Source organism: Symphalangus syndactylus, chromosome 12, assembly GCF_028878055.3.
Source record: "Symphalangus syndactylus isolate Jambi chromosome 12, NHGRI_mSymSyn1-v2.1_pri, whole genome shotgun sequence".
Classification (NCBI taxonomy): domain Eukaryota; kingdom Metazoa; phylum Chordata; class Mammalia; order Primates; family Hylobatidae; genus Symphalangus; species Symphalangus syndactylus.
Genome location: NC_072441.2, coordinates 62,363,462 through 62,382,859, shown reverse-complemented (window position 1 = coordinate 62,382,859; position 19,398 = coordinate 62,363,462). Strand labels below are relative to the sequence as shown.

The window sequence follows — 19,398 nt, the reverse complement described above, 5'->3', positions numbered from 1 at the left end:
ATTACTTAAGCCCATAAAACAAAGGTAGGAAACATTCAAGATAAAAGACCTCTTCTGGCCAGGATAGAGGTTGGTTCTGAGAAGGCTTCAAAGAGAAGGGAGACATTTCAGCAAGGCTGCTGAGGAAGGATAGGCTGTGGAAATTAGGATGCAGGCAGGAGGATCACAGAGCAAACACTCCAAGGTGGGAAACGCAAGTGTGTGTAGAAGGAACAGCAAGTATTGTTGGGTTGGGCTGGCTTATGAAGTTGTGACGGGCTGAGGGAGAGATAGGACTGGAAAAGCATGTTGGGGTCAGGTTTTAGAGGTCCTTGACTGACAGAGAGGGGAGCTTGGTCTGTGGGGAATCTTCTGCTCTGTGTGGTCAGAGGCTGGTCCGACTCTCCGGCCTTGCCCCAATCTCCCTATCCCTCATTCCAGCCCCGGCTGACTCGGTAAAAACGGCGCGAATCTCGCTCTCCCTGGGTAACTAGGGTCCCCACTGCCTGGCTAGTGGTGCTTTTCGCGTCTTCACCGGTACCATTAATGAATGAAGTCTGGCTCCCACACGCGGGGAAGGGAGGAGCCTCAACCTCGGGTCCCTTGCTCGCCTGCAGCGCTCCTGCCTGGGTCCCGCCTTGGGGTCGCCAGGCCCTGAACCCCAACGCCGGCAGAAGTCGCGCCTGCGCACGGCCCTGTGGAGCCGCGGAGGGAGGGGACGGAGAACGGGGCGGAGGCGGAGTCAGGGCGCCCCCGCGTGGGCCCCGCCCCCTTATGTCGGGTATAAAGCCCCTCCCGCTCACAGTTTCCCCAGTCCTCGAAGGCTCGGAGGCCCGTCACCATGTCGTGCGAGTCGTCTATGGTTCTCGGGTACTGGGATATTCGTGGGGTGAGTGCCGTCTCAACGGTAGAGCCGCTCGGTCAAAGAGACTGACGCGGAGAGGGCGGGTCTCTGCGTCCGCGATCTCCAGCAGGAGCAGCTCTACCCGGGAGCCTTTTCGAGCTGCCGAGCCACGGATGTCGACCCCTGCCCAGCCTCTGGGATCGCGGGCCCTGTGGGGAGGGGCGGAGGAGACCACGCCGGAGCCGGGCCTGGGGGCCAATTAACCACCGCCCCGGCAGGATGCAGGGGCTCGGCAGCCCCGGGCCGGGGGACGTTAGCGGGCGGGGGTTGGGAATGGTTGGGAGCTGCGCAGTCGCTGAACCGCTGTCTTCCCCAGCTGGCGCACGCCATCCGCCTGCTCCTGGAGTTCACGGATACCTCCTACGAGGAGAAACGGTACACGTGCGGGGAAGGTAATGCCGCTCCGCGTGCCCGCGCAGCCAAGCTGGCTCTCCACCTGCCCTGGTCTTCTTACGCCCAGAAGATGGTGGCGTCGCGCCAAGGCCGGGTGGGACGTCTGCCCCAATCTGGATGAATAGAGACACATCCTTTATCTGGAACTGGGGGCTCTCTCTTTAACACAGCCCAAACCCGTCTTAATGCTTAACCAAACAGGGCTCAGAGGCTCGATGGTTATGCTTTTGGGGCCTGAGAATTTGAGGTATTGGGACCAAGTCATTTCTTTAGATCTTTCGCTCTTGTCAGGTGGGGTATTAAGGAAGTTGGGTCCCACTTAATTCTGTCTCTTACAGCTCCTGACTATGATCGAAGCCAATGGCTGGATGTGAAATTCAAGCTAGACCTGGACTTTCCTAATGTAAGTGGCTTTAGTAGAGGTAGCAGGCAGAAGGGAAAGCCTTCAAGTATATCCATCCTTGCCTCTCTCCTGCCTGGTACAGAAGGATGCAAAATAGGGGATCTTAACCTGGATAGAATAAATAGAATTCAGGAGTCCTTGAACTGGATGGATATGTATTTTCATTCCCATTAACCACTAGCAAAAGTTATTTCCTTTTATTGTGAAGAGAGACAATAAGTGACACTGGTTATTAGCCATGTCTGTCACTTTGTCACTAGTAGAAATCAGGTATTTTCTTTTTTGTGTGTTTCTTGTTCTCTTGTTTTGAGACAGGGTCTCACTCTCTCACTCAGGCTGGAGTGCAGTGGCGCAATCACAGCTCACTGCAGCCTCAACCTCCCAGGCTCAACCAGTCCTCCCACCTCAGCCTCCCAAGGAGCTGGGACTACAGGCACACACCACTATGCCCAGCTAATTTTTGTATTTTTGTTAGAGACGGGGTTTTGCCATGTTACCCAGGCCGATCCTGAACTTCTGGGCTCAAACAATCCTCCCACCTCGGCCTTCCAAAGTGTTGGGATTACAGGCATGAGCCACTATGCCCAGCCTGAAATCAGGTAGTTTCATATTCTATTACATGCGTTGCAGATATTTTAAGTGATACTTATATGCATGTAAGTAAATATATACATATTGTAGGGTCCAGCCCCACAGGGTTGGTGGGTCTCTCCCCGTGTGTGGCGACAAGAGAGTGTAGAAATAAAGACACAAGACAAAGAGTTAAAAGACAGCTGGGCCCGGGGGACCACTACCACCAAGACGCGGAGACCGGTAGTGGCCCCGAATGTCTGGCTGCGCTGTTATTTATTGGATACAAAGCAAAAGGGGCAGGGTAAAGAGTGTGAGTCATCTCCAATGATAGGTAAGGTCACGTGGGTCACGTGTCCACTGGACAGGGGGCCCTTCCCTGCCTGGCAGCCGAGGCAGAGAGGAGACAAAGAGAAAGACAGCTTACGCCATTATTTCTGCATATCAGAGACTTTTAGTACTTTCACTAATTTTCTACTGCTATCTAGAAGGCAGAGCCAGGTATACAGGATGGAACATGAAGGCGGACTAGGAGCATGACCACTGAAGCACAGCATCACAGGGAGACGGTTAGGCCTCCAGATAACTGCGGGCAAGCCTGACTGATGTCAGGCCCTCCACAAGAGGTGGAGGAGCAGAGTCTTCTCTAAACTCCCCCGGGGAAAAGGAGACTCCCTTTCCAGGTCTGCTAAGTAGCAGGTGTTGTTCCTTGACACTTTTCGCTACCGCTAGACCACGGTCCGCCTGGTAACGGGCATCTTCCCAGACGCTGGCGTCACTGCTAGACCAAGGAGCCCTTCTGGTGGCCCTATCTGGGCATAACAGAAGGCTCACACTCTTGTCTTCTGGTCACACCTCACTATGTCCCCTCTGCTCCTATCTCTGTATGGCCTGGTTTTTCCTAGGTTATGATTATAGAGCAAGCATTATTATAATATTGGAATAAAGAGTAATTGCTACAAACTAATGATTAATGATATTCATATATAATCATATCTAAGATCTATATCTGGTATAACTATCCTTGTTTTATATTTTATTATACTGGAACAGCTCATGTCCTCGGTCTCTTGCCTCGGCACCTGGGTGGCTTGCCGCCCACACATATAATGTTATTTACTTTGAGATTATGTTAGTCATTACATCTGCTTGCTATTTAATGCACTAATAGGCACATGTTATTCTATTTGAATTTTTAAAAATATTTTTTGATTGTGTAAGTTATCTATTTTGCTTCATGCATTTAACAACTTTATTCTGAGAAAAGGTCCATGGCATGCACATACACCCACACATACACACACCAATTTAAGAACCCCTGTCTAGAATCTTGTGGACCCAGTTGCTACCTTCTACTTATTTTCTTTTTTCTCCTAACACAGCATCTTCTCTCTCTCGTTCACTGCCCTGCAAGTGTTCTTTTCCCCAAGAGAGAGAGGTAGGGAATCGAGAGAGAGGTAGGTTGTTCATTTGTCCTGTCCGTTTCTTTTCAGCTGCCCTACCTCCTGGATGGGAAGAACAAGATCACCCAGAGCAATGCTATCTTGCGCTACATCGCTCGCAAGCACAACATGTGTGAGTGGGGTAGGGCTGGTGAGGGACCCCAGGCTGGTAGTTTGTCTGAGAATGGATAATGCCAAGGGTGATTTGTTGTCATTTGGCCTACAGGTGGTGAGACTGAAGAAGAAAAGATTCGAGTGGACATCATAGAGAACCAAGTAATGGATTTCCGCACACAACTGATAAGGCTCTGTTACAGCTCTGACCACGTGAGTTTTCTTAGCACACATCTGCTGAATGGAGTATCAAAAAAAGGGGTATTTAGGAACCCAAGGGTTATGTCTGTTCCATTCTGCTGCTGCTACCTTCCCACCAACCCAGATTGTTAGAATAAGAAACAGAACTTATATTTTTTGGTTTGTTTTGTCATGTAATTCTGGTGCTGGTGCCTCTTCTTTCCAAACTCCTCCTTCCCCCCCCTGCCATCCTCAAGTGAAGGCAATGAGAACCCACCTAGAGAAGGGGCTACTAAATGTCCATCACTGGCCTGTGCCCTGATTAACTACAAAGATGATCACCACTATTCTCATTCTGTTTTTTCCTCTCAGGAAAAACTGAAGCCTCAGTACTTGGAAGAGCTACCTGGACAACTGAAACAATTCTCCATGTTTCTGGGGAAATTCTCATGGTTTGCCGGGGAAAAGGTAGGAGGAAGGGAAAAGAAGAGGATATCTCTCTGTCTCTGCAGGCTACTACTCCTCAGACCTAAGCATCTTATTGCTTTTCTTCTAGCTCACCTTTGTGGATTTTCTCACCTATGACATCTTGGATCAGAACCGTATATTTGACCCCAAGTGCCTGGATGAGTTCCCAAACCTGAAGGCTTTCATGTGCCGTTTTGAGGTGACGTTTCCTGCACCTTTCTCTTATAAAAACACTCACAGGCTCCCCTGGGACCTGCAGGATCCCATTGTGGAGGATTCTTCCTCGGCTTTTGCCTAAAGGGATCAATGGTTGGACACCTCTAGACCTTTAAGTCTTGGGAAGAGCCTGACTTCTATACCTTGAAGGCACTGTCTACAAAAAATGGAGGAGGAAGACGCAGGCAACACGTGAATGTTGCTGTTCTGGTATGCATCTGTTGGACTGGGTTGGGGTCTTTATAAGATTTGGTGTATTTTCCTTTCAGGCTTTGGAGAAAATCGCTGCCTACATACAGTCTGATCAGTTCTTCAAGATGCCCATCAACAACAAGATGGCCCAGTGGGGCAACAAGCCTATATGCTGAGCAGGAGGCAGACTTGCAGAGCTTGTTTTGTTTCATCCTGTCCCTAAGGGGTCAGCACTCTTTCTTTGCTCTTTTCAATAAATAGCACTTACGTTACTGGTGTCCAGCTGAATTTCTCTTGGGTATAAAGGCTAAAAGGGAAAAAGAATATGTGGAGAATCATCAAGATATGAATTGAACCACTGCGATGCTGGCATTTCCCTACTCCCCAACTGAGTTCAAGGGCTGTAGGTTCATGCCCAAGCCCTGAGAGTGGTTACTAGAAAAAAAGAGATTGCACAGTTGGAGAGAGCAGGTGTGTTAAATGGGACTGGAGTCCCTGTGAAGACTGGGTGAGGATAACACAAGTAAAACTGTGGTACTGATGGACTTAACTGGAGTTCAGAAACCGTCCTGTGTACACCTGGGAGTTTAGTGTGATAAAGGCAGTATTTCAGACTGGTGGGCTAGCCAATAGAGTTGGGACAATTGCTTACTCATTAAAAATAATAGAGCCCCACTTGACACTATTCACTAAAATTAATCTGGAATTTAAGGCCCAACATTAAACACAAAGCTGTTGAAATATTGATGAAAATGTAAGAATTTTTGTGACCACGGGATAGGAGAAGTTTCTTTAAAGATGTAAAAAGAAAAAACCATAGGCTGTTCTGCCTGTGGAGTAGCCATTCTTTATTCTTTTACTTTTTTAAATTATAACAGAATCACAAAGGAAAGATTTACCAATTGAATAGGATCAAATTCTACAACTTTTCCTAAGGCACCCACAAATAACAAGTGAGACAAAAAGCACTAGTATAAAGATTATATAAAGACCTATAAATCATTAAGACAACTGAGTTTTTAAAAATGGACAAAATCGATGAACAATTTATAAAATAGAAATATGGCCAAAAATGTCTAAAAGATGTTTATAATGTAAGGAATTATAAATTACAACAGTGAGAAACCATATTTCCTTCTATCCGATGAGTAAAAAGTATCTAAAGTGTTGGCAAGGCTTAGGAAAGTGATATGCATTTCCTGCTGGTCAACTTGTAAATTAGTATAGCTACTTTGGAGGACAATTCTAAAATTTAAATCATATCCTATGACCCAGCAATTCCATGCTATAAAAACTCATCCATGGCCGGGTTTGGTGGCTCACGCCTGTAATCCCAGCACTTTGGGAGGCTGAGGTGGGCAGATCACAAGGTCAAGAGATTGAGACCATCCTGGCCAACATGATGAAACCCCGTTTCTACTAAAAATACAAAAATTAGCTGGGCATGGTGGCATGTGCCTATAGTCCCAGCTACTCAGGAGGCTGAGGCAGGAGAATTGCTTGAACCTGGGAGGCAGAGGTTGCAGTGAGCCGAGATCACGCCACTGCACTCCAGCCTGGCTACAGGGCAAGACTCTGTTCTGTCTCAAAAAAAAAAAAAAAAAAAAAAAAAAAAAACCCATTCAAAGAGGCATATACTAAGATGTTCACTGTGGCATTGTTTGTAATGACAAATAAGTGGAAACCATGTAAACACCTGTCAATACTATGGAGTACCACATGGTAACAGAAGAATGAGACTGAACTGTGTGAGCTAACATGCAAAGATCCCCAAAACAGGCCAGGTGTGGTTGCTCACAGCTGTAATAACAACACCTTCAGAGGCTGAGGTGAGAGGGTCAGTTGAGGCCAGGAGTTTAAGACCAGCCTGGGCAACATAGGGAGACCCCTGTCTCCCCCAAAAAATTTTTTAATTAGCTGGGCACAGTTGCTCATGCATAGTCCCAGCTACCCAGGAGGCTGAGGTGGGAGGATCACTTGAGCCCAGGAATTTGAAGCTGCAGTGAGCTGTGTTCTTGCCACTGCACTCCAACCTGGGTGACTGAGCAAGACCCTGTCTCTTAAAAAAATAAAAAAGATCTCCAAGCATAGAGAAGAGTCTGGAGGGAAACACCAAACTCATAACAGGCTTACTGCAGGCAAGTGGGATAAAGGCCCAGACTCCATGGTGGAAGTTAAAGGGCATTTCCAAGTTAAGGCTAAGACTTGCTTTTCTAACTAAGAGAATGTACTCATGCATTGCTTGTGTAGTAGAAACTAGTTTTTAGAAAAGAAAGCAAACTTAAGAAACACTGACTCCTGTGAAGATGACTTGGCACCACTCTCCTTTCACAGAGCAGAGTCTGAAAAGTCTTCAGAGACAGGCCTGTGGGCCAGATTGCCATCCCCTATGGACCAGAAGCCAAGGATCTCTCTAGTGATGGTCAGAGGGCCCAAATGGCAGGGATACCCGGTGATGTCAGGAGGAGTGGTACAGACAGAAGGTGCTAAGCAGACAATTCAACTGCCATGTTTTGCCAACCCCTGTGAGCAGGGATTAGGTGTTCAGGCCAGTATCTTGGGCATGGGGAGCCTTTGGCCAGAAGAGGTATAAAGCTCAGAAGTTTTTCAGTCTGATAACTATTGATATAATTTCCATAGTGTGGGGGAGCGGTATGCTCTACCCTTGTGTATTTAAGTCAGGCCAGAGAAATTGAGGATGCCCCTGGGGCTAGATCGATGATATGACCAGAAATCAAAAAGGGAATGCATTATTTATTGCTGTGTAACACTATTGAGAGAGGAGGTAGTTAAGGGATGGATAGGCACATAGAGAGGGAGGGTCTCAGGAGAAGGGATAGAAAGGAACGATGTTCACAAGAACAACGGCAAGACAGCGCCTATACTGCCTCTACAGTTAATAGGAAAAACGTAAGAAGTTATCCTTAAGCTAGGATGTTGCTCAGAAGTGACCATCCCCACTTTGGTGCAGACACAATAAATCAGCCTAAATGTCCCTAATTTAACCCAGCTCATTATAATGTCATTAAACATGACATTAGCATTGTGGTTTTAGCACCCCCATGGGTTTTGCTTAGGCACTCATGGGTAATAACCAAGATGGAGTCCCTTTGGCAAAACTTAGGCATGCACAGCTGTAGTACCCCAAGAAGAAAATGTTACTTCTCTCATCTGGGCAAAACCCACAGAAGACTTCCCAGCCTCTGCCACATAAAAGACACAGAACACAGATGCCTTACTGGCAACCTGCTTTCAAGACCCCTGTCTTTGCTGAGAGCTTTCCTTTTTCCCAATAAATTCTACTCTGCCCTACTCACTCTCCATGTCCCTGTGCCTAATTTTTCATGGTCATGGGACAACAGCCTGAACCTTGCCATACTCCAGGGGCAAAGGAAGACTTCTACACTATTCCCACAAATTTAGCAGCCTAAAACAATACATGTTTATGGTCTCAAAGTTTTGTGGATTAGGAGTCTGGGCACAGCTGAACTGGGTCCTCTGCTCAGGGTTTCATCTGAAAACCACAATCAGTGTGTCATCCAGAGCTTTGATCTCATCCCCAGGCTCAGTGGGAGAAGGATCTGCCTCCAAGTTTGTGTAATTGTTGATAGCATCAGTTCTTTGTTCCCTGTGGGACAGATGCCCTCCATTTCTCATTGGCTGTCAGCTAGAGCCACCTTCAGTTCCTTGCAAAAGGGGTCTCCTCAACATGGCCACCTATTTCACCAAAGCTAGTAAAGGAGTCTCCTGCAAGAAAGAACACTACAGTCCTATGTAATCTAATCACAGCAGTGACATCCCATCACCTGTTCTTATTCTATTAGAAGCAAGTCACCGGCCCCACCCACACTCAAGGGCATGAGTACTAGGAGGCAGGATCATGGGGGCCATCTTAGAGTCTGTTCACCACAAGAGAAGAAGGAAGGAAACAGGAGATTGGTCCTGCAGTCCTATGAGAAAAAAATCCTGGGAAAGACAGATGACAGGAGAAAGCAGCAAGGTAGGGAATGAGCAATTTGCAAGGGAGAAGTTTAAAAAGCCCAGGTCTGCAGGTGAAATGTATTTCACATGAATTCCAGATGGACAGATCAGATAGGCAAATCACGTGTTTCAATTTTTTTAATTATTATGTTTGTTAGTGAAAATCCACTCAACAGTTATGCAAAACCTGGACCTTACTGGCCCAGAAAGCAGGGAAGGCCACTGAGAGGAACAGATCATTTCCACAAGAGAGGTGGATCCCCAGTTCTCAATCAGTTCCCAGCTCTAACTCTAATATGGGCCAAGAAAAGAATGCTGTAACAATGGCTGCCTTCAAGCAAGTGGCAGATGTAAGGGGGTGGCTGGGGGCGCATCCAAGGCACAGAGGCACAATAGCGATGGCTTTATACAAGTACCATCAGTAAGGGCTTAAAAGAAAACTTGAAACAGGTGCATTAGATTTGGTGGAGCAGTTCCCCAAAAGTATTAGAGAAACTCATTTGCATTCATTGTTGAAGGTTGAGCAACTGGGCATTTCTCGTTCAGAAAGAAATATCTTATGTGATTAAAAGAAAGTTTGTTATAGAGTTGTTTCCCTGTTACTAGGGAAAGGAGAGAGGGACAGGCATAGGCATGGACACAGATCTCCCTTTAAAGCCAGTTTAAGAAGCACTTACGAAAACACCTGGACTGTGTATAGAAATTGCACATTCCTTATCCTTCAGCTGCAGGACAGGTGGAGCAAATGAACCACGCAGAAAAAGAGGACTTAGGGAGTTCAGATAGATGGTGGGGGAAGGGAAGGAAATAAAATTCAGTGGGTAATTTTTCTGACGTGTAAATTTGTTCATGTCACTCCCCTGCTTAAAGACGTTTAGTAGCTTCTAAGACCTCAGGAAAACAAACTGTCTTCTCAGGCTTATCTTCACAACCTCACCTCTGCTCCCTTTCCAGTGACATCCTTGGCATGTGCCCTCCTCCTGCTGCCCTGGAGCACTGGGTCCAGTCTTTCTGAATTTCCAAGAGAGCAGCACTGTGTGGTGCTCAGGAGCATGGACTCCGGAGCCGAGCCGTCTGGGTTCAGATCCTGGCTTTGCCCCTGGTAAGTGGTGGCCTCCTGTGCTCAGTGTCTTCTTTGATAAATGAACCCTCCCTCACAAGGTTGTTACGATAAGGAAGGAGACCACCCCTCATATTGTCTTATTCCCAATTTCTGCCTCAAAGAAAAAGTAGGCCTGCCTTCCTTCCTTCCTGCCTGCCTGCCTGCCTGACTGCCTGCCTGCCTTCCTGCTTTCTTTCTCTCTTTCTCTCTTTCGTCTTCTTTCTTTCTTCCCTCTGTGGCCCAGGCTGGAGTAAACTTGGCTCCCTGCAGACTCCCTGCATCCGGCTCCCGTGATTCTCCTGCCATGACCTGCGGGCTGCCTGGGATTGCCACCGCGCGCCTCCACCCCTCCCTGGTTTTTCTCCTTTGGCTGGAGGCGCGGTTTCACCACGTCGGCCAGGCTGGTCTCCAGCTCCTGACCTCCAGTGCTCTGCCCGCCTCGGCCTCCCGAGGTGCTGGGACTGCAGACGGAGGCTCGCTCGCTCACTCTGTGCTCGGTGTTGCCCGGGCTGGAGTGCGGTGGCGTGGTCTTGCCTCGCTGCAGCCTCCACCTCCCAGCCGCCTGTCTTGGCCTCCCAGGGTACTGGGATTGCATCCTCTGCCCGGCCGCCGCCCCGTCTGGGAGGTGGGGAGCGTCTCTGCCTGGCCGCCCATCGTCTGGGTTATGAGGAGCTCCTCTGCCCAGCTGCCCCGTCTGGGAGGTGAGGAGCGCCTCTGCCCAGCCGCCACCCCGTCTAGGAAGTGAGGAACGTCTCTGCCTGGCCGCCCATCGTCTGGGATGTGAGGAGCGCCTCTGCCCGGCTGCCCCGTCTGGGAAGTGAGGAGCCCCTCTGCGCGGCCGCCCCGTCTGGGAAGTGAGGAGCGCCTCTGCCTGGCCGCCCCGTCTGGGAAGTGAGGAGCGCCTCTGCCCGGCAGCCCCTTCTGGGATGTGAGGGGTGCCTCTGCCCGGCCGCCCCGTCTGGGAAGTGAGGAGCACCTCTGCCCGGCCACCCATCATCTGGGATGTGAGGAGCACCTCTGCCCAGCCGCCCTGTCCGGGAAGTGAGGAGCCCCTCTGCCCGGCCGCCACCCCATCTAGGAAGTGAGGAGCGTCTCTGCCCGGCCGCCCCGTGTGGGAAGTGAGGAGCACCTCTGCCTGGCCGCCCCGTCTGGGATGTGGGGAGCGCCTCTGCCCGGCCGCCCCGTCTGGGAGGTCTACCACAGAGGCCAGAAGCAATGTTTCGGCTGGATGTGGTGGCTCACACCTGTGGTCCTGGTACTCTGGGAGGCTGAGGCGGGTTGATCACTTGAGGCTACGAGCTCGAGACCAGCCTGGCCAACATGGCGAAACATATGAAAAATACAATTGTCAAACCAACCAACGAACCAAGCGACAACAAAACAGGTCTACCCTGGAGTCATACTCTAATTTTTTCTATTTTCCTCCCTTTCTGATCCTTTATCCCACTTTCTTTTTCTTCCTCTTCCTTCTCCTTCTTCTTTGTCAAATAGAGGATTGAGTTATTATCATTGATCCATACAAAGTCCCTCTCTCATTTATTTTCTTTAATTCCCACCCCCCATTTCTATTCCCCGTCTTCCCATGTGCAACCTTCCTAATGTTTGATATGCATCTTTTTGTTCGTATGTACTTTTAGAAAATGTTTATTGTTTTGTGTGCAAAAAAAAATAAAAAATAAAAAATAAAAAAATAAAATAAAAAATAAAAAGTAGGAGTTAAAGAAAAGACAGAAAACAAATCAGTAGTCAGACAGCCCGGTGCAGCATTCCAGGCCTGGTAGTTAAAGAGCAACCCCTGACCTAGCTGGTTCTGTTATCTGTAGATTCCAGACATTGTATGGAAAAGTACTGTGAAAATCCCTGTCCTGTTCTGTTCCGTTCTGATTACCTGTGCATGCAGCCCCCAGTCACATACCCACTGCTTGCTCAATCGATCACGACCCTCTCACGCTGACCCCCTTACAGTTGTAAGCCCTTAAAAGGGACAGGAATTGCTCACTTGGGGAGCTCAGTTTTGGAGACCGATGCTCCCAGCTCAATAAAGCCTTTTCCTTCCACAACTCGGTGTCTGAGGGGTTCTTGTCTGCGGCTTGTCCTGCTACATTTCTTGGTTCCCTGAACAGGAATCAAGGTGATTAACGGATGGTTGAGGCAGCCCCTTAGGTGGTTAGGCCTGCCCTGTGGAGCATCCCTGCAGGGGACTCCGGCCAGCTTGAGAGACGAGGATCCTGAGAGTGCTCCCAGGTAGGCAATTGCCCCAGTGGAACGCCTCGCCAGAGTAGCGCGTGGCAGGCCCCCATGGAGGGTCAATGCAGTGGCTGAACACTGGGAAGGAACTGGCACTTGGAGTCCAGACATCTGAAACTTGATAAGACTGGTCTTTGGAACTTGCCCACTCCATTTGAGTGGAAGCGTGGCCTGATCACCCACGACGTGCCTGTACCAGCACTTTGGTTTTTGTTTTTGACTTGACTTGGATTGCTTGATACTTTGGTTTTGGTTTTGACCTGGCTTCGATTTCTTGATACTCTGATTTTGGTTTTGATTCTGGTTTGGTGTAAACTGTAAAAGTGTGTGTGTGCCCTCTTTACCCGTTCTTTGTTTTGTGGTGTGCATGTAGTGTGAGTGTGGTGTTTTGTCTCGAGGAAACATGGGTCAGGCACAAAGTAAGCCCACCCGACTAGGAACTACATTGAAAATTTTCAAAAAGGGATTTAAGGAAGACTATGGAGTTACTATGACACCAGGAAAACTTAGAACTTTGTGTGAGATAGACTGGCCAGCATTAGAGGTGGGTTGGCCATCAGAAGGAAGCCTGGACAGGTCCCTTGCCTCGAAGGTATGGCACAGGGGAACCTGTAAGCCAGGGCAACGAGATCAGTTCCTGTATATAGATTCTTGGTTACAGCTAGTTTTAGATCCCCCACAGTGGTTAAGAGGACAGGCAGCAGCAGTACTAGTAGCAAAGGGACAGTTAGTTAAGGAAGGTTCTCACTTCACCCGCAGAGGGAAGTCGGCGCCAAAAGTCCTGTCCGATCCAACACCAGAAGAATCACGGCAGGAATTGGTACCAGCAGTGCCCCCTCCTTATTGAGAGGAAGGGCTTCCCACTCCTGAGCCCACAGCACCTACACCTCCACCAGATAGCCACACTCCTAGACCACCCACAGTAGACAAAAGAGGAAGTGAAGCCATGGGAGAAACTCCTCCCTTGGCAGCTCGCTTATGGCCCAAGACTGGAATCCAAATGCCCCTGAGAGAACAGTGATATACTGGGATAGATGAGGACGGACACATGGTGGAAAGGCGTGCCTTTGTGTATCAACCTTTCACCTCTGCTGACCTCCTCAATTGGAAAAATAATACCCCATCTTACACCAAAAAGCCTCAAGTTTTAATTGACTTGCTCTAAACTGTTATAAAACTCATAATCCTACTTGGGCTGATTGCCACCAGCTGCTCATATACCTCTTTAATACAGATGAAAGGCGAAGGGTGCTCCAGGGGCCAACTAAGTGGCTAGAGGATCATGCCCCACCCGATTACCAAAATCCCCCAGCATATATAAGAATTCAGCTGCCAGGAACAGACCCCCAATCGGACCTGAACAAGGGACCAGACATGGAGAGGCTAAGACGGTACCATGAGGCATTGGTAGAAGGTCTAAAGAAAGGGGCTCAAAAGGCTACAAATGTAAATAAGGTCTCTGAGGTCATCCAAGGAAAAGAGGAAAGTCCAGTGCAATTCTATGAAAGACTATGTGAGGCTTACCGTAGGTACACTCCTTTTGATCCAGATAGCTCTGAAAATCAATGCATGATTAACATGGCCTTAGTTAGTCAAAGCATGGAAGATATCAGGAGAAAATTGCAGAAACAGGCTGGGTTTGCAGGTATGAATACCTTGCAGTTACTGGAAATAGCCAATCAGGTGTTTGTGAATAGAGATGCAATAAGCTGCAGAGAAAGCTGTAAGGAAGGCAATGCCAGACCAGGCCAAACGCCGACTTACTGGCCGTGGCCATTAGGGGAATTCCCCCAAAAGGACAGGGAAAGAGGAGTTCTGAGAAGAATACCCAATCTAATCGCCCATGCTTGCATCGTAACCAATGTGCCTATTGTAAGGAAATAGGACATTGGAAAGATAAGTGTCCCTAACTGAAGGAAAAGCAAGGTGATTCGGAGCAAAAGACCTCAGATAAAGACAAGGGAGCTTTGTACAATCTGGCTGAAGGGCTATTAGACTGAAGGGGACCAGGTTCAAGTGCCCCCAAGGAGCCCATGGTCAAGATTACAATTGGGTGCAAGGACATTAAGTTTTTGGTCGACACTGGTGCTGAACATTCAGTAGTGACCACCCCGGTTGCCCCCTTATCCAAGAAAACCATTGATATAATCGGAGCAACAGGAGTTTCCACTAAGCAGGCTTTCTCTCTATTGTGGATCTGCTTGGTGGGGGGGACTTGAAATACTTCACCAGTTCTTATACATGCCTGACTGTCCCTTGCCTTTACTGGGAAGAGACTTGCTTAGCAAGCTGAGAACCACCATCTCCTTTACAAAACAGGGCTCTTTACAGCTAAAGTTACCGGGAACAGGAGTTATCATGGCGCTTACGGTCCCCTGGGAAGAAGAATGGAGACTTTTTCTAACTAAGCCAGGCCAAGAGATAAAACCAGCTCTAGCTAAGCGATGGCCCCGAGTATGGGTGGAGGATAATCCTCCAGGACTGTCAGTCAACCACGCCCCCGTACTCATAGAAGTTAAGTCTGGGGCCCAGCCAATTAGACAAAAGCAGTATCTGATTCCCAGAGAAGCTCTCAAAGGAATCCAGGTTCATCTCAGGTGCTTAAAAGCCTTTGGAATTATAGTTCTCTGCCAGTCTCCATGGAACACACCCCTCCTGCCTGTCCCTAAGCCAGGGACCAAGGACTAACAGCCAGTACAGGGCTTGCGCTTGGTCAACCAAGCTACAGTGACTCTGCACCCAACAGTTCCCAACCCTTACATATTGTTAGGGCTGCTGCTGGCTGAGGACAGCTAGTTTACCTGTCTGGACTTAAAAGATGCCTTCTTTAGCATCAGATTAGCTCCTGAGAGCCAGAAGCTGTTTGCCTTTCAGTGGGAAGATCCGGAGTCAGGTGTCACTACTCAGTACAGTTGGACCTAGCTTCCCCAAGGGTTCAAGAACTCCCCTACTATCTTCAGGGAGGCCCTGGCTCGAGACCTGCAAAAGTTGCCTGCTAAAAACTTAGACTGCGTCTTGCTCCAGTACACAGATGACCTTCTGCTGGGACACTCCACGGCAGTCGGGTGCGCAAAAGGGAGGGATGCCCTGCTTTGGCACCTGGAGGACTGTGGGTACAAGGTGTCCAAGAAGAAAACTCAGATCTGCAGACAGCAGGCACACTACCTGGGATTCACCATTCAGAAAGGGGAGTGCAGCCTGGGGTCAGAAAGAAAGCAGGTCACCTGCAGCCTGCCGGAACCTAAAACCAGAAGGCAAGTAAGGGAATTCCTAGGAGCTGTGGGGTTTTGCAGATTATGGATTCCAAACTTTGCAATACTAGCCAAGTCTTTGTACGGGGTTACAAAGTGGGGCGATCAGGAGCCCTTTGAATGGGGGCCTCTACAACAGCAAGCGCTTTTGTGAGTTAAAGGAAAAACTTATGTCAGCCCCAGCCCTGGGACTAACAGATTTGATAAAGCCCTTTACACTCTATGGGTCAGAAAAAGAAAAAATGGCAGTTGGAGTTTTAACCCAGACCGTGGGGCCCCAGCCAAGGCCAGTGGCCTATCTCTCAAAACAACTAGACAGGGTTTCCAAAGCCTGACCCCCATGTCTAAGGGCCCTGGCAGCGACGGCCCTGTTAGCACAAGAAGCAGATAAACTAACCCTTGGGCAAAACCTGAATATAAAGTCCCCCCATGCTGTGGTAACTTTGATGAATACCAAAGGACATCATTGGCTAACACATGCTAGATTAACCAAGTACCAAAGCTTGCTATGTGAAAATCCCCGCATAATCATTGAAGTCTGTAAAACCCTAAATCCCGCCACCCTGCTCCCAGTATCAGAGAGCCCAGTTGAGCATAACTGTGTAGAAGTGTTGGATTCAGTTTATTCTAGCAGATCTGACCTTCGGGACCAGCCATGGGCATCAGTAGACTGGGAGTTATATGTGGACGGGAGCAGCTTCATCAACCCACAAGGAGAAAGATGTGCAGGATATGCGGTGGTAACTTTGGATGCTGTCATTGAAGCCAAACTGTTGCCACAGGGCACTTCAGCCTAGAAGGCTGAGCTCATTGCTTTAACTCAGGCTCTAGAACTCAGTGAAGGTAAGACTGTAAACATCTACACTGATTCCCAATATGCCTTTCTAACCCTCCAAGTGCACAGAGCATTATTTAAGGAAAAGGGCCTGTTAAACTCTGGGGGAAAGGACACAAAATATCAACAAGAAATTCTACAATTATTAGAGGCAGTGTGGAAATCTCAGAAGGTGGCAGTCATGCACTGCAGGGGACATCAGGGAGCCTCCACCTCAGTGGCCTTAGGAAATTCCCAAGCTGATTCAGAAGCTCCAAAAGCAGCATCTACCCCTTACCAGGCATCAGTAGCAGCCCCTTTTCTCCCTCAAACACCTGACCTGGCACCTACCTATGCTAAGGAAGGAAAAGACTTTCCATGCAGAAGTGGGGCAAGTAATAAAAGAAGGATGGATCAGACTGCCAGATGGGAGGGTAGCTGTGCTGCAGTCGCTGGGAGCCACAATCGTACTGGCCACGCACGAAACCACTCATCTAGGTCAAGAGTCACTTGAAAAGTTGTTAGGCTGGTACTTCTACATCTCACACTTGCCAGCCCTTGCCACAGCACTAGCACAATGGTGCATTACTTGCCAACAGCACAATGCAAGGCAAGGCCCCACTGTTCCACCCAGCATACAAGCTGATGGGGTGGCTCCTTTTGAGGATCTTCAGGTGGATTTCACAGAAATGCCGAAATGTGGAGGTAACAAGTATTTGCTGGTTCTTGTGTGTACTTACTCTCGGTGGGTGGAGGCTTATCCAACACAAACTGAAAAGGCCTACAAAGTAACCCATGTGCTTCTCCAAGATCTTATTCCTAGGTTTGGACTGCCCTTACGAATTGGCTCAGACAACAGGCCAGCATTTGTGGCTGGCTTGGTATAGAAGACAGCAAAGGCATTAGGAATCACTTGGAAGCTACATGCTGCCTACCAACCTCAGAGTTCCAGAAAGGTGGAGCAAATGAATCTAACTATCAAAAATAGTTTAGGGAAAGTATATCAGGAAACAGGATTAAAATGGATACAGGCCCTTCCTATGGTATTGTTTAAAATTAGATGCACCCCTTCTAAGAGAACAGGATACTCCCCTTATGAAATACTGTATCATAGGCCTCCTTCTATACTACGGGGACTTCCAGGCACTCCCTGAGAGTCAGGTGAAATTGAGTTACAGCGACAGCTACAGGCTTTGGGAAAAATTACACAGACAATCTCAACTTGGGTAAATGAGAGGAGGGGTCCCATCAGCTTATTCTCCCCAGTTCACCCTTTCTCTCCAGGTGATCGCGTGTGGATCAGGGACTGGAACGTAGCCCCTTTGCGGCCACACTGGAAAGGACCTCAGACCATCATCCTGAATCCCACCCCCCACGGCTGTAAAGGTAGAAGGAATCCCAGCCTGGATGCACCACAGCTGTGTGAAACCTGTAGCGGCTGAAACATGGGAGGCAAAACAGGCCCGGACAACCCCTGCAAAGTGACTCTGAGGAGGACGACAAGCCCTGCTTCAGTCACACCTGGAGGCTGACTGGTCTACGCATTGCCGAAGCATGAGGAGAATCATCATGGGACTCATTTTCCTTAAAATTTGGATTTGTACAGTAAAGACTTCGACTGACCTTCCTCAGACTGAGGACTGCTTCCAGTATATACATCAAGTCACTGAGGTAGAACAAAAGGTTGCTACAGTCCTATTATTTTATGGTTATTATAAGCGTACCAGGACTCTAAAAGGAACTTATTTGTATAATGCTATACAAGGTATGTAGCCCAGGAAGTGATCAGCCTGATGTGTGCTATAATCCATCTGGGCCCCTTATGACTACCATTTTTAAAATAAGAGACTGGCAACTTCTGGGATCTGAAAAACCTCAATTATTAGACAGCACTGCAAGAGTGAGGAAGGACTTCACCCTTCCTGTGGGAAGACCCAGCTGCCTTGGGCAAAAACTGCATAATAGTACTACAAAAACAGCCACCTGGTGGAGTTCAAACCACACTGAAAGAAATCCACTTAGCAAATTCCCAAAGTTGCAAACCATGTGGACCCAACCGGAGTCCCATAGGGACTGGACAGCCCCCACTGGATTACACTGGATAGAGCTTATGCCAAATTACCCGACCAGTGGGCAAGTAGTTGTGTTATTGGCACTATTAAACCATCTTTCCTCCTACTGCCCATAAAAACAGGCGAGCTCCTGGGCTTCCCTGTCTATGCTTCCCACAAAAAGAGAAGCATAGCTATAGGAAACTGGAAAGATGATGAATGCCCCCCCTGAGAGAATCATACCATATTATGGGCCTGCTACTTGGGCACAAGATGTCTCATGGGGATGCCAGACCCCCATTTACATGCTCAACCAAATCATACGGTTACAAGCTGTCTTAGAAATAATCGCTAATAAAACCGGCAAAGCCTTGACTATTCTGGCCCAAGAAGAAACTCAGATGAGAAATGCTATCTATAAAAATAGATTGTCTCTTGACTACTTGCTAGCAGCTGAAGGAGGGGTCTGTGGGAAATGTAGCCTTACTAATTGCTGTCTACATATAGATGATTTAGGGCAAGTAGTTGAAGACATATTTAGAGATATGACAAAACTGGCACATGTGCCTGCGCAAGTGTGGCATGGATTTGATCCTGAGGCCATGTTTGGAAAATGGTTCCCAGCACTAGGAAGATTTAAAACTCTTATAATAGGAGTTATAATAGTAATAGGAACCTGTTTACTGCTCGCTTGTTTGCTACCTGTACTTCTTCAAATGATAAAAAGCTTCATCACTACCTTAGTTCACCAAAATGCTTCAGCACAAGTGTACTATATGAATCACTATCGATCTCTCTTGCAAGAAGACATGGGTAGTGAGGACGAAAGTGAGAACTCCCACTGATGAATGAGATTCTCAAAGGGGAGGAATAAGGGAGGAGACCACCCCTCATATTGTCTTATGTCCAATTTCTGCCTCAAAGAAAAAGTAGGAGTTAAAGAAAAGACAGAAATGAAATCAGTAGTTAGACAGCCTGGCGCTGCATTCCAGGCCTGGTAGTTAAAGATCAACCCCTGACCTAACTGGTTCTGTTATCTATAGATTCCAGACATTGTATGGAAAAGCACTGTGAAAATCCCTGTCCTGTTC

At 48.1% G+C, this 19,398-nt stretch overlaps 1 protein-coding gene across 3 annotated transcripts; it reads left to right on the top strand.

Moving 5' to 3' along the window:
- Window positions 1–67: 67 nt before the first annotated feature.
- GSTM3 (glutathione S-transferase mu 3) lies at window positions 68–5,133 on the top strand. Of its 3 annotated transcripts, XM_063624512.1 has the most exons (9): window positions 68–154; window positions 597–868; window positions 1,200–1,275; window positions 1,615–1,679; window positions 3,743–3,824; window positions 3,918–4,018; window positions 4,358–4,453; window positions 4,542–4,652; window positions 4,939–5,133. In XM_063624512.1, exons 2-9 carry the CDS (start codon window positions 821–823, stop codon window positions 5,035–5,037), a joined length of 678 nt encoding a protein of 225 aa, XP_063480582.1. In that variant the 5' UTR covers window positions 68–154; window positions 597–820; the 3' UTR covers window positions 5,038–5,133. The 3 variants fall into 3 exon arrangements, with proteins under 3 accessions (XP_063480582.1, XP_063480583.1, XP_063480584.1); XM_063624513.1 differs by lacking the exon at window positions 1,200–1,275; XM_063624514.1 differs by lacking the exons at window positions 68–154; window positions 4,542–4,652 and having other exon boundaries at window positions 713–868.
- The last annotated feature ends 14,265 nt before the right edge of the window (window positions 5,134–19,398 follow it).

What these genes read in the sequence shown, in the direction of transcription:
- GSTM3 (XM_063624512.1), top strand. Translation starts at nt 821, where the DNA reads ATGTCGTGCGAGTCGTCTATGGTTCTCGGGTACTGGGATATTCGTGGG. An exon ending in GGTACTGGGATATTCGTGGG is followed by an intron (nt 869 to 1,199) that starts GTGAGTGCCGTC and finishes TGTCTTCCCCAG; the next exon opens with CTGGCGCACGCCATCCGCCT. An exon ending in TAGACCTGGACTTTCCTAAT is followed by an intron (nt 1,680 to 3,742) that starts GTAAGTGGCTTT and finishes GTTTCTTTTCAG; the next exon opens with CTGCCCTACCTCCTGGATGG.